Source organism: Papaver somniferum, chromosome 9 (genome assembly GCF_003573695.1).
Source record: "Papaver somniferum cultivar HN1 chromosome 9, ASM357369v1, whole genome shotgun sequence".
Taxonomy (NCBI): Eukaryota; Viridiplantae; Streptophyta; class Magnoliopsida; order Ranunculales; family Papaveraceae; genus Papaver; species Papaver somniferum.
This window is the reverse complement of record NC_039366.1, coordinates 150,110,352-150,125,387: the sequence shown is the minus strand read 5'-3', so window position 1 is coordinate 150,125,387 and position 15,036 is coordinate 150,110,352. Positions and strand designations below refer to the sequence as shown.

General features: G+C 36.5%; 3 protein-coding genes across 3 annotated transcripts; 2 read left to right on the top strand and 1 right to left on the bottom strand.

Annotated features, from left to right (window-relative positions):
• Positions 1 to 290: 290 nt before the first annotated feature.
• LOC113310155 (target of rapamycin complex subunit LST8) lies at positions 291 to 4,052 on the top strand. Its single transcript, XM_026558734.1, has 11 exons — positions 291 to 627; positions 705 to 827; positions 911 to 1,012; positions 1,101 to 1,212; positions 1,747 to 1,817; positions 2,323 to 2,400; positions 2,557 to 2,673; positions 2,829 to 2,923; positions 3,034 to 3,113; positions 3,194 to 3,253; positions 3,362 to 4,052. Exons 2-11 carry the CDS (start codon positions 720 to 722, stop codon positions 3,487 to 3,489), a joined length of 951 nt encoding a protein of 316 aa, XP_026414519.1. The 5' UTR covers positions 291 to 627; positions 705 to 719; the 3' UTR covers positions 3,490 to 4,052.
• A 1,320-nt stretch (positions 4,053 to 5,372) lies between these two features.
• LOC113310154 lies at positions 5,373 to 6,466 on the top strand. The gene has a single exon (XM_026558733.1). The coding sequence runs from the start codon at positions 5,637 to 5,639 to the stop codon at positions 6,276 to 6,278; it is 642 nt and encodes a 213-aa protein (XP_026414518.1). The 5' UTR covers positions 5,373 to 5,636; the 3' UTR covers positions 6,279 to 6,466.
• Positions 6,467 to 8,569: 2,103 nt separating this feature from the next.
• Positions 8,570 to 10,696, bottom strand: LOC113309053 (mitochondrial import inner membrane translocase subunit Tim9-like). The gene is made up of 2 exons (XM_026557481.1): positions 10,481 to 10,696; positions 8,570 to 9,033 (listed from the first exon to the last, which is right to left on the bottom strand). Exons 1-2 carry the CDS (start codon positions 10,573 to 10,575, stop codon positions 8,820 to 8,822), a joined length of 309 nt encoding a protein of 102 aa, XP_026413266.1. The 5' UTR covers positions 10,576 to 10,696; the 3' UTR covers positions 8,570 to 8,819.
• Between the last annotated feature and the right edge of the window lie 4,340 nt (positions 10,697 to 15,036).

Genomic DNA, 15,036 nt, shown 5'->3' with positions numbered 1-15,036 from the left:
CATGATTTGGAATCAATTTTCAGGCTAAGGGCTCAATGGTCATTTACTTCACACACACACATCTATGAAGTCCCAACGATTGGGAGTCTTGGGACCATTTGCTGTCCGGATAGATCCCCAAATGTATACGTGAAACCCGGATATATTTTCAATTTTTCCATTACTGTAACATGCTCAAATGTCAGTCAAACAGTACACGAAAAATGGTCAATTAGAGGGCTTGTATATACTCCCTCTACTCCCTCTATCTCTAAAAGATAGGTTTGTTTGGTTTTCACAAAAATTAACAAAACCAAATAAGAAAACAAACCTATCTTTTAAAGAGAGGGAGTATTGGTTTTGGTCAGTCTGCCTCCTACAGTAGTAGGATGGAACGGTTTTTTTTCCACAGTTGGCAGTTTCTCCTCGGCGAATCATTCGTCCGTCGCTGTCATCTCGTTTCAAAACCCTAACAGTCCATATGAGTTTTTCACTACAATCTCTCTTATCTACTGAATAAAATCAGCTTCATTCAGTCGATATTAAACAATTTCGGTTGAACTTGTTAAGGGTTCACTTACGAAAGAATGTATTGAAAAGACAAGCAGACTTCTCAAGACGCTTAACGCCAGCTTTTCTTAACTATAGGTAGATTTCATGTTCTTTATTTTGTGTGATTGAATAATTAGTTTGATTAATAATTCACTTGTTAGAATTGAGTGCAGGAGGAGGGCATCAAAATGGCCCAACCTTCAGTGATCTTAGCTACAGCAGGCTATGATCATACTATCAGGTTTTGGGAACCTAAAAGTGGACGATGTTATCGTACTCTTCAATACCCTGATTCTGTAAGAACAATTTTTCATTGTTTTTTTCATTTTCAGTATTGATTTTTTCGAAGTGACTAACTTAAAATCTGAAACTCGTGCAGCAAATTAATAAATTAGAGATAACCCCAGATAAACACTATGTGGCAGCAGCTGGAAATCCTCATATTAGATTATATGAAGTCAACTCTTCTAGTCCTCAACCAGTAGGTTTTGTCATTTCAGTTTGTAATCATGTTTTATTGAAAATCTTATTTAATACATTAACTTCACATCATTTTGTTTCAATGGTAGGTTATGAGTTACGAATCGCATACTAGTAATGTAATGGCAGTGGGATTCCAGTGTGATGGAAATTGGATGTATTCAGGTTCGGAAGACGGCACTGTAAAGATTTGGGATTTGAGGTGAAAATAACTCCTACACTACTTTTGTATTACTTACAATTTTATCAATTGCTCGGACCATTTAGTCATCAATACATTGGGGACCAGGTTGTTCAGAATCGTCGTCATGAGAAGTTGAGAACCTTATCTCATTACGGCAGTACGTGGTTAGGCTATTACTAACTTAATCCTTTCTATGATGTTTACTTAATCCTAGGTGCTTACAACATTCAGTTACGACTTACAAGCACTCTTTTTTGCTGGTTCATCAATGTTAGTTACTACTACTTCAAAGGTTTACCCTGTGCACCCATATTACTAATAACGTCTTGGAGTTCTTAACTACAGTTGTTTTTAATGATATTATTCTAATGTAGAATTTGTATCTCCAGACATCTTGTCGTGACAAACGCTTTAATCTTTGTACTCATATTTTCATGATTTGACTGCATAATGCAAATTTGTTGTATGCTGAACCTCAAGTGGTTGTAGAGTGTATTTCAGACTTCTATGACTTCACTGTTCAGTTTCCATTGTCATCTTATTTTATTTCGGGGCTCCGGGTTGCCAGAGAGAATATGAAAGTCGTGCAGCTGTAAACACAGTTGTGCTTCATCCAAATCAGGTAACTTTACCATATTAACCTACTGTATGACCAGTGGGGGTTTATTTACATCATAGTTTAAATTTTTAGAAACTAGTTGGGATGCTAACAGTTGGTTTGATACTTTCTTTTGGTACCCAGAACCAAAATCTGAGCCCTTGGATTTTGTTAGCTTCTAATGTTCAACTCATACACATCCGAGGCTTTGAACTTTGTTCCCCATAAGTTGATTCTTCATTTACTGCTTCTGAGAAACAATGAAAAACCTTTGACATGTGGTCTTTATTTTTGTTATAAAAGGTGACTGGATCCTATCGCGGACTCCATTGAACATATCATTTGACAAAATCCCAACCAGAGGGTGCTGTAGTCCATCGGCACCGCTGTGCACGTTTTTCTTGATAAAGAAACTCGCTTCGGATACGACACGGCTCTATAACAGATCGCCTCTTCCAAAATTGAATGATAAGATCAAATTTCTGGAACACATTTTTTAAAAGTACATTTGTTGCATGTGGATTTGCAGAGGGAACTTATATCTGGAGACCAAAATGGCAATATACGGGTCTGGGATTTGACAGCTAATTCATGTAGTTGCGAGTTGGTATGTATCCCCAAGGCATATTTAGTGCTTGGATATATGTTGTTTTAATCTCTAATATTCTGGGTTTCTTTCGCGCTGTAACATGAGGTTCAATTAGTTGCATCTGTAAAGTGATGATACAGTATTATCATTTATATCTTAAACCGAATCGTGCAGGTTCCAGAGGTAGATACAGCAGTAAGGTCCTTAACAGTGATGTGGGATGGGAGCTTGGTTGTTGCTGCAAACAACCATGGAACATGTTATGTGTGGCGCTTGATGTGTGGAATGCAGGTATCATGTTATGATGTATGCTATAGCTTTGGAATTAGAGAGTAATGCATATAGTTTCTTTCTTTCATTTCTGGTTGAAATAATTAGAAGATTTACTTCTGTAATGATCTTCTGTGTTGCTGTTAGTATTTTGACTTGAGTTAAATCTACTGCAGACTATGACCAATTTTGAGCCACTTCATAAACTACAAGCACATGACGGCTACATCCTTAAGTGTCTGTTATCACCTGAGTTTTGTGAACCCGATAGGTTTGAACATCCATGTTTCCTTTTCATTGCTATTATCAAGAATTTAAGATTTCCATCTCATAATCAAGTCGGGTGACTTCTGACCCACTATGGTACTCCATTTTTCTTAGATATCTGGCTACGACATCATCTGACCATACAGTTAAGATATGGAATGTTGATGGTTTCACCTTGGAGAAAACTTTAGTCGGTTAGTATAGAATTAGCACTGAGATGTTAACTGTTCTTATTGTTTCCAACAAGCAAAACCTTATAGTTAGTTTGTGACAGGGCATCAACGCTGGGTATGGGACTGTGTCTTTTCAGTTGACGGTGCTTACTTAATCACAGGTGTGTTATAAAATATCTTATTGAACTAACTCGAATCGTGCTCAACTGTTTTCTTGTGTTGTTAATTCTTGAAGTGACCTAATTTGTACGCTACTACATCCTGTGCAGCTTCATCTGATACCACAGCAAGGCTCTGGAAAATAGATAGTGGTGAAGCCATGAGAGTATACCAAGGCCATCATAAAGCAATTGTTTGTTGTGCACTTCACGATGGTGCTGAATCTTCTCAATCTTGAGCTTAGGGAATACCTGGTACATTCTTCTAACACCCCTCAGAGTAGTCCACGTGTAAATATGCTTCAGAATGTTTATATTTTCATCCAGTAGCTTTTACTGTTGTCTAGTGGTTGTATTATAGGTATGAATCATTGTTATGTGATCTATGCTTTGCTTCTAGATTAGCATATGTAGAAATTTTAAATGTATTCCTATCTGCATAGTCTTAATCTTTGGTTCGATATCTTAAAAGAAAATCTGAAGCAAAACCCGATATCTAGTTAAGTTGATTTTGTATAAAATTTTTAGTATTACATTATGAAATAAGTGGTTACAGCTATTTATCCCTGGAAATCTCCCTAGTCCAGTTCATTCAGTTGTGGAATTCTTTAGAGAACAAATTAGGCAACCTGATCTGTTATACATTCCTCCGGGAAAGTAATATTTATAAAATAGAAGATTTCCATATTGACCCACTTTTTGAATTGTGGATAGCATGTCAATATCCGGATGCCCTCAGTTGTTTACTGTCCATGTCGAATACATCCCTTTTTATGCTTAAATAAGTAATTAAATATATCTCAAATATCATCCGACAATCCAGTATTATTTTTTACATTTGATAATATTTGATGATAATTGTAGATTTAAAAAAGTGGAAGTATAGTTTTAAAATTCCATATCCATATGGATTGTTTTTGTATTGTCAATTATGAACTATCCCTTGTCTCTAAATTAGTTCCCAACTCATAAATCTCTTCAGCAATATGATATCGTTACTAAAGTTTGTGGTCCTTGGAACTATGATGAAAGAAATGTGACTTGGGATAGGAACAGCTTTCATGAGAACAGTTAATGGGTTATCTGCCTGGAGAGGTACCCTAACCGATTTCAATCTTTTCTTCCTCTTTCAGTATCAAATTTAGGGAGAGATAGTGAGAGTGAGAGTGAGACCACAACTTTCTTTATCCTTGACCAACCCCCACCAAACCAATTGCAGTTGGTGCAGCCTCTGCCACCTAAAAATGGGCCAGATATACTTTTACGTTTCTTGTAGAAGCGTGGAACACTTGAATCATATACAGCTGTGTATTTTTCGTAGGTAAAGTATGTTCAATTCCAGAAGTAATGGGTATCTGGTGCTACTAACTTAGATGAAGTCTCCCTGATCATACTGGTCAAATTCTGTTTAGCAGAATCAATCCCGACACTTACCCTATGAATCAGGTCTTAGAGCAAATTGGTGGATTTATGGAAAAATCACATAAAACTAAAAATGCACCTAATTTACTTTTGGGTATATAAGATCAGATTTAAGATTTCTATCTCCAACCTAAATAGAAACTCATTTTAAAGCTTGATGTAGTATTATCTCCAACCTTAAAAACTGATATGGATATAGCAATTAATAGCGATCACCTGTGTGGGTGCTTTTATATGTTATTATTATCTATGTTGTATTCGGAAAGAAAAATAAAGACGATTTGAAAGTAAAATATTTATAACAAAATAGACTCTTTACCTGTAAAATTAGTAGACCTTTTAGCTGCACATGTTATGCTTCTGATTTCCGAATCATCAGATAGGACTTTGAAGTTGAACCTTAGGTGGTTTGGCATTAAATAAATATCCTAGTGTCTTCATGACATCAAGCTTGATACTCCCCACCTCAGGGGTTGACCCCTCGCTGCCTTGCTGTTTCATGACATATTTTGGACAAAAGATAAGCTTTGGATTGCCACAATTCTACACCTCATTTACATTTCCAAATCTCTACATCATGCTATGATGCATAAGTAAACACATAACCAAAAAACAATTCAAGTTAGTGTCAATATCATGAGGGTCTTTCATTAAAGTAAGTTATACCCTATAATGGCCCGCTAACTTGGTTTTCCAAAAAAAAAAAAAAAAAAAAAAAAATTGATTTATCAAGTCCTTAATTGAGTACCAATTCACCTTTCTCTTGGCTTTTGATCACTCCTTGAAGACCTCTTGAATGCAACTTCCTGATACAAAGAAAAGCAAGAAATTGAAGAACAAGTATAAATCAGTATATCAAGAAAAGCCTTGGATTGTTTTATCATCAAAACAAAACAAGTAAACAAATCCAATCTTTTTTTCCCACCACAGAGAAACTTCCATTTTAAGAGCCAATACCAAAGTCATGGGAGAGAATGAGCAGAAAAAGAAGAAACAGAAACATAAACACACAGATCAAAAATCATCAGACCACCCGGCCTTCAAGAGGAGTTCAGACGTCAAGGGAATTCGTTTCGGCAGTCAATTCATCGTAAAATCGTTCACGGTTCGAAGAGCTTCATCTCTACAACTATCACGCCTTCTTCGTCTTGCACCTTCTGATCATCCTCTCTTTCCTTCAACGACAGCTTTCATACCAACTAACTTCACCATTTTGGCTCACCACGCGTGGCACACTCTTACGCTAGGCCTTGGCACAAAGAACTCCAAAGTCGTTGTATTTGTTTTTGAATCAGAAAATATGAAGTTATCTGTGGATCGCTTATGGCCGTCGGAAATTCCATTAGGAGAAGTTAATAGAAAGCTCGTGCGCGGTTTGAATGGGTGCGAGATAGCTCGATTCAAGTTTAGAAAAGGGTGCATCACCTTCTATGTTTTCGCAGTACGGAAGGTGAACGTTATTGGGTTCTCGCGTGCAGAGGATCTTAGGTTAATTCTTCAATCAGTGGCTTCACTCAAGGATTTCTTGGATCATACTGCTATGCTTGCATTGCCAAATCAGAGAACAATCAATTACTCATCACAAGAAGCTGCCATGGCTCATTAGCTAGAACATACATACTCATTCATTATTTCCTCAATGATTTTCATGGTATTTCTTTGTTCCCTTCTCCGATGAAGATCATTTTTGGCGCACCGATTTTATGTAATTTATTAATATGGAAATTGTAGTTATTCATGCTATGTCAAAAATTACTATGCTGATAAAATTAAGGACAATAATTTTGGTACGGATAGACTATTGCCAGTGTTTCCGTCAGTGTTTTACTTTGGAGTTTGGATTATCCTGCAATTAAGGCTGTAATGAATAATCTTGTGCCTTAATTTTTTTCAACTCTGAATACAATACTTCGTCATAACATTAAATAACAAAAATGAATAATTCAAAGCCTGTGTCATGGTTTCTGCGGTGTGTAATACTTTAGCATTATTAACTTGTCTAAGCTCCGACGTATTTTTAACGTCAGCTCGACGACTAACAGATAATAATAGATTTAAAAAAGGTACGTGAACTTATGCTTTTCTTTGTCATGGTCTTTGGGGTGTGGGGGGACTTGTTGACAGCCACACACACCCAATTACTAAGAACCATAATATTGGGCATACCAAAAACTTTATAGGCATACAAAGTCATTTTCCTAACCAGGGTGTATTGATAAGGGGTGTCTAATGGGTATGCAATGACCTATACACCCTTAAACACTTCGAAAATATTGATTTATAGGCTTTAGGTTCGGCTGACTCGTGTTGATGAGTTATCAGCCGAACTTCCCGCTATAAACTGAATTCTTTCGATCTTGTTTTGATCATAACTTCTTCGTCCAATGTCGGAATGACCTCATTCTTTCTGCGTTATCTTCGTATTTTCATTCTCTTGAAGATGAAGATAAAATCTACTTGATTTTAATGGGTTAAAATCTACGATTTTCATTATATAAGCTGAACCATTAACATTTTGTATTCCTGAACTCTCAGGAATAGGTTCGGCTTACATCTATGAGCCGAACCAACCCATTGATGAACAGTTCGGCTTACATCTATGAGCCGAACCTCACATAATTTTTCTTCCAGATGACACAGGACTAGGTTCGGCTCATTATGATATTTTTAAACAAGCCGAACTAGTTGGTTCCGCTCATAACAATAACACTTTCAGCTTGCCGAACTGTTCATTAGTTGTCAATATCCAGGTTTCAGATCAAGGTTCGGCGCATAATTTAGGTGAGTTGTGAGCCGAACCTAGGTTCGGCGCATAATTTAGTTGCGTTGTGAGTCGAACCTAAGTTCGGTGCATAATGTTGTTGTTTTTTAAGCCGAACGGTTCTTCAAATTTTCAGCCTGAAAGTGTATATGAACAGTTCGGCTGATACGATTTTCATTATATAAGCCGAACCATTAACATTTTTTATTCCAGAACTCTCAGGAATAGGTTCGGCTTTCTAGGAAAATTTTATACAAGCCGAACTAGTGTCTAGCAAATGTTCGGCGCATACCTAAACAGTTTCAGTTAGCCGAACTGTTCATAAAGGGATCGGTTCGGCTCATAAATGTAAGTCGAACCTTTTCATCCTCCAATGGTTTGGGAATCATTGGTGTAGTTGATGTGTATTTTCCTAGGTTTTTTAGATGATATATGACCCTCCTCATCCTCCATTAAATCAAGAATTAGAATTTTCTCACTTTCTCTTTCTCTTTCTCTCTTTCTTAACCAAACCAAAATTTTGATTTTTTTTTCCTCAAATTTTTCATCTAAACAACTCTTATAATTCTGAAAATTATTTTAATCACTAAACAAAATATTTAATCACTAATCAAGATTATTAACACTAATACGTAAAGGGCAGATTTGCCATTAAAATTTTTTGGGTTAAGGGGTTATCTGATTTTGCTATTTCACAACCTTTTTTGTCTTCATTCAGTATGTCTTGGAAGATTTTGGTATGCCCAATATTATGGTGCATTACTAAGGCTGCCCACTAAGAACTCAATCATGTCTCTCCCACCTCCCACGCTATTCCTATCATTAACAAGTTAGCACGTCATGATGTACTTCAATTCTTGCAGTTTCCTCGAAGCCAAGACATTTAGTAGACATCGCCATCCTGCAGGACCTTGAGATGATTTTGGGATTTGATATTAGCTGAAGCCCATGATAAATGTATATAACGATGTGGTACACACCAGAACAGTCTCTATTTTGCTATGAAAATATATGTTCTCTCCACGCTGTAGAAGGCAGCAGAAAGGGAAGTGCTGCAACTCATAAGAGAAATAGAAGATTAACCATTTGTAACCATAAATATAAATGTAGGACATTGATTTCCAACACGCAATGAAAAACATGGACCAAAAATATCTTACTTCCAGAAGTTATTCAAAAACTTTGGTCAGGTTTAGCAACTTACACCAATTAATAACCAATTAAAATGTAGCTTTCACTTGGTTAAATAAAAACAAAGCAATTTGCAGCAATCTACGTGCTGCTAATATTCTATTTAATGTAAACAGAAACCACTTTTTATCTCAGAGTTTTGTATAAATTCCTTCAGGAATACAGCAGTTTTCATGTGGTAACTAGTTTTCCCTCCTAGTTTTGTGTTGTGGATATTAGTTGGGTGTCAGGTGTAGCTGTCCCTTGGTTGAGCTCTGCAAATCTCATGCCCACACGCATAGAGTGTTTGAGAAACTTCTCTGCGCATCGACGGATGCAAGACTCCTCTTGTTTGTCAAGGGACTTGCGGCGGAAAGTGTCCACACAGTCAACGAAGCATCTCTCTACCAAAGAATTGTACATCCTCAGACTGCACATTGATTTGGGAACAAAAGAAAATAGAAACGTCAGCTACGACAATAAGGAAGAAATCTAGATAGAAAAACATTAGGAGACTTAGTTTCCCTTATACTCAATACAAGGGTGAGTGAGGGAAACAGACGATTGATGAAACACAATGTAGTTGTATGAACATGATATTTGTTCAGCGAACATGCACAAGCCTAATTAACATAAAACAAGTTAACCTTTCAAGGATCAATTCCCTGTGAATAAACTTTGAAAATCAAGTTTAACATTTTGTTCCATGACATCCATATTAACAAAATGTAAGCATAATATCATTATAGGGAACTCTAGCAATTTGGTGATACTGATGCACAAAAATTATCGAGAGGTTGACACCACGAACTGGAGTCCTTATAGAGGTCTGAATACCATTCAAGCACACAATACAAGTTGTAATTTTGTCAATGACTTAATTCCTAGACCATATCAATTTTACATTGAAAACCCCATCATGAACTTCCTGCTAGAGGCACATATCGAAATTAGTTCAGGGTCATTCTTAGAGCATGCGTCCAAGGATTATGGCCGAATGCCAGAAACAAACCGGGGAAACACAAACCCCCAAAACCTCCAATTTAAGATTCCTTCAGACACATTAAATAATAATATGTGGCAGCCTACGGAAGTAATTGCAGTAAGAAGCCTCTGTCTATAGTATACACAATTAAAGTGAATTTGGAGGCACGTCCAATTGCTTGTTAGGAAAAAGAAAAGGCTATGTAGTAGCAAACAGGTTGAAATTTGGGCACTGCTTCATTGTTGTATGTCTCTCTATAAGACTTGCATTTCAAAAAAAATAAAGTACGAAAATAAATTTTGAAATTCCACTTTATACTAAGAATTCTGCTGCTAATGTATCATAAGTTCACATCCTATAGACAAAGGCCTCCTTAAAAGTCAATGTAAATTTCGAGCATGCTCATTCCTCATTACTATACGAGTACACGAGTAATTAAGCAAAACTGGAGCAACTCAACTTGTTATAACTGCAGATACAGACATCATAGGTGGGCACTGGACTGAAAGATTATTTCTACTGTCCAAACTCCTAATCCATCTACCGATATCATATCATTCGATGCTGAATCAAACAATTACTTTACTCATTCTGAAACTACATCAACCAAATTTGTCCAACAAAACCTAATCAATGTGGTCACTCTTCATAACCAAAACTTTCCATCCACCGAAATCACCAAAACTCCTATCATCACTCAAAAAATGCATCTATATCTAGATAAAAACTTTCTTTAGAAGGATTCATAATCTAATTAATTTTAATCCATTATAACATCGTTCTTAACAATTTGATGTGTAAATGATAAAATAACAGATTATAACCAGTCCGAATAATAGATCTCTTATAAAGAAAGGAATTCAACAAATGAAAAGAAGAAACATCGAAATACCTGTCCCTAACTTGGAGCTGATCAATCATAGTAGACATTCTCATCTTGTCTTCTTCAGGCATAGCATCGATATCGCCCATCATACTCTTGTCCATCTTTACTGTGAATTAGGGTTTTGCTCGCGAAACACTTACTTCTGCCTCTTTAGCTTTACCCTCTCACACAAGCTTAGTTTGTTGTTGTTCGCAAACCAAAACCCTAGTTAAGAGTACCTTTCTTGTGTAGGACACTCGGTCAAATAACACCGTCTTTCTGTGCTTTCGAGGGTAGTTCTGTTTACACCCAAACAAATTTGCAGCGCACCCGGCTCTTTTCAGAAATGTTATTCGGAACGGGTGAGCATATGAACCCAGGCCCTCCAATTTTGGCGGGTGAACGCCCAACCCGTTTATGGGTGGGTTGTATATGGATGCATTTTTGAAACCCAATAAATATTGGGTTGGGTGTGAGCCTAAAAATTCGTTGGACACCTAAACTTGCCTAAATGAGAAAATATAGCAAATGCATAGGGATGTTTTTTTTCTATTTTATAAATTATATACCTTAATTTCGTACAAAGCTTTGGTTGGTAACCTTGCAACAAGCTGAGCACGAACGCCCTTTTGAATAACGCCCTTTTGGATAACATCACCTAATCTATAAAAAAAAAAATTATCCACATCACTACCATGTCATTACTAACAAGACAATTCTTCATTCTTTTAAAACAACATAAAGTATCTCGACTAAATTCCCACAACAAGGAAAAGGCGAGAACTCCAACAATTCGTATGTAGCAACCAACACAATATCGTTCCAACTTGAAAATTTAAGATCAATTTCTATTTGAAAGAAATGAAATCTGTTTTATATAAGTGTTGATGTTTTATCTTCTAGCTTATTTTTCATTTTTATAAATCATATAGGTGTTAATATTTTATTTTCTAACCTATTTTACAACTCTTTATAAAAGAAATAAAATTCATGAATTTACTCGCATCCAATCGGCCCACCTGCCAATCCGCGAGTATCAAACCTACGGATAATGGACGGGGACGTGGATACAAATCTAGCACCCGACATTTTGATGGATTGGATTTGGATGACACCAAATCCACGGGTTCCACCCGTTGCTCACCCCTATTTGACACCAATTTGTTGCCTAGGGATGCACATGAACCGCTCATAACCGCTAGACCGACCGAGAACCGATAAAAACCGACCAAACAGAAACTGAATCGATGATCCCACAATCGGTGACGGTTCCAATGTTAGGAACTGATGATCCAACGGTCGGCCAACAGTTTGAGGGTCAGAGCCGACAGAGCCGATTGTTAAAAATTCCTCACTATAAGTCATTAATCTAAATAGATCATAAGCATCCATTTATCTATCTATATATTATAAAAAGAAGTGGTGTTTCTGTATCCTGACAAATCCGACCATTGATTTTGTCATCCTCTGGCACGGATAGAAAAATGGGCGAGGGATATTTTCATTCGTTGGATCCCTGCTGTTAGAGCATAGCTCGGTCGACGTCGCATGCGTTGCTATCTCAAGCATGTTTGTCAATGTTAGTGATCAAAACTATGAGTCTTGATTTCTAGCCTACATACCTAAGTCTCGGACTAGGATAGAAAAGTGTAGTTGAGCTCAAGGACTTCATGGCGATTCATCATACAACGACGAAGATCTATACAAGGAATCGTGAAACTTCATCAACAAAAAGGTATGTGGAAACTTGAACTTATCTATCACTCAAAAGTCTATCTATTCTATCTCCTACTTCTTATGAGACAAAAGTCGTATGCTATATAGACTAGATCATACACATTTGACATTTCGAGCTGAGCATTCATTGGTTATCTTTTATCTCGAAATCGTGTGTTGGTAAAGCGTTTCTCTTTGATCAAGTTTATCTTCACCTAGTGACGAAAGTCATCAAAAGTTTCAATCACTTTGAGAATTGCTCTGACGTGAATCGGTCTGTGAATAACGGATACATAGCGTCCTCTGAGAATGTCTCAATGATTGAAATGAGAGTTTAGATTACATAACCATGTATTCCTTGAACCGAAGTTTTCGAACTTTGTTGATCAAGAGAAATCGGGAGGATTGTGGAATTGGCTTGCCAAGTCCCCAGACTCAGTCTGCGAAGTGTCGGAAGTTCTCGACCGAGAATTTCTGCTGGATTTTCGGAAACTCATTTGTGTGCTAAGTCCGCGAACCCAGTCCGCAAGCTGGCGGAAGTTCTCTTTCCGAGAATTTCTGCTGTGTTTAGAAAACTCAACCGATTAACTTAAGTCCGCGAACTTGTTTGTGAATTTAAGAGGTTATGATCTAAAGATGTGCTCTGAACATGAAACATTAAATTACTAAGGAATGCTTTATGCAAACCGTGGCTATAATATTCATGAGCTGATTCAATCGAATTGAATCATCTTTGTTTCAATTGTGTCTTGTGTAGTTACATAAGATCTCATAGCAATTGAACAACTCTTTAACTAGTTCATTTGAGTCAGTAAATTTTATGATAATTTCTCATGTCAAACCGGATCCCTCTCTAAGACTAAGAGAAAAGACAAACTTAACCAAAGACATAAACCTCGTAATGATCCTGTGGCTCGTACTTGTGCTAATTAATCACAAGGTTCGAGAGATTACTCATATAAAATCCTGCTGAGTAAGTTGTGTTAAAAATAGGTATACTTGTTACTTGCATCTGTTAAGTTAAGCTGTTTTCTTATCGTCCATAGCTAAACTTGTGTTGACAAATCCGCTAAGATCAAGTATTGGTTAAGTCAAAAGAAGATGTTGCATACTGTCTTAAAACTCGTTTTTAGAACCTGTTTTCAAATTGTTTGAAAGAATTTATCTCTTGGGTATTCGTTGTACTCGAACGGATTTCGTTCTGGCCCGAGTCAACAGTTTATTTGCACCCTAAATTGTTGTCCCCAAGGATAAATATTCAACCTCTTAGGGTTACAAGTCACGTACGTGTACTCCGGGTAGTTTTGGATTTTGGAGAATGTCGTCCTCCTCATCTTGCTATGGTGTCTTTGGAAAAGGATTTCTTGACAAAGGTGTTGAGGTTGATTCCAAGAAGAAGACAACTCTTGTAGATGAAGATCATCCCAATGCCTCATGCTTCTTTGCATATTCTCATGAAGATGCTGAAAAGGATGATATGATCTCTGCTGAAGTTGTTCATGACTTTCTTAAGTACTTTGGGGAAGCAAAACTACAGTTTGTTAATACTCTTAAAGGTCTTGATAAGGTGAAAATAGAGTTGGAAAAGGTTGTGTCTGACCTTGGTCTCATAAAATCTCAAATCAAGGATCTTCGAAAGGAGAATCATCTCTCCGTTGATGCAAAGAAGGTTGTGGATCACAAGCTCATTGATTTCATGTCTTGTGAGGATCCTGAACCTCCCGTGTTCCTGTTCGTTGCTGAGGATACACCGAAATCCGTTTAAGCTTGTCATCTATTTTTGTTGCCTAGTATGTCTTCCTTTTGGATTAGTTGGAAGAATAACTAGTGCATTATAGCGATGATTGTGACTACACATACTTGTTTTTGTTTTCATATTCTTATTTCTAATTTTTAGGTTTATTGGTTTTAAATTCTAAAAATATTTGGAAAATGATGTTATTGCAGTATTGATCTTTATGATTTTGTGATATTGCAATTTGTTTATGGGATATGTATTGTTTTCGTCCATGAACTTGAAGGTCCCATATTGCGGTCAAAAGTAAAGTCGGTCATGAATTAGTATTCGTATTGATGAAAGAACGAATGAACTTTTTGACAATTACAAAAGTTATGCCTATGCAATCATGTATTTGATGGAAAATAGGATGATATCTTTTGTTTGACAAGGATAAAGTCTATTATATCGTTATGATGGAAAATAGAATAGATCCTTGTATGTTATCCACGGTATTGATCTTCATTGATCCATCTTGTTATGTTTTATCGTGAAGGCTCCATTGAGTGTCTTATGTTGAGCACGATACAACTAAGTCGATTATTCTTATTGGCTTGTTGGTTGTTCCATAAGATACTATATGTCGAGCATTAGGAACAAACTTAATAAACCAGTTTGGTTATTTAGTTTGTACTCCATAAGTTTTCTTTCTTATGTCGAGTACATGTACGGTTAAGGTTGTCATATTCTATGACGAACTTAGTCGGGGTTCCATAAGTTCTCTTATGTTGAGCGCAAAATAATTAAATTGATTACTTCGGTGATTAGTTTGGTTGTTTGTATTCCAATTAGATTAATTATAGGTTCTCTTGTAATTAATCTAGTAGAGTTTTCATATATTCCACAAATTCTTGTGTTGAGTATTTGAACGACTATACTAATCATGTTCTATTGGTTAATGTAGTCGTATATTCCGTAAGGTTTTCCTTATGTTGAGTATGTGAACGATTAAGCTAGTCATCTCCGTATGATTACCTTAGTCGTAGCTCCGTAAGTTTACTTATGTTGAGCACTTTCAATTAAATTGATCACTTTTTTGGTTTGATTTAGTTGCGTTTTCAATTGAATTAATCATGGGTTTACTTGTGAT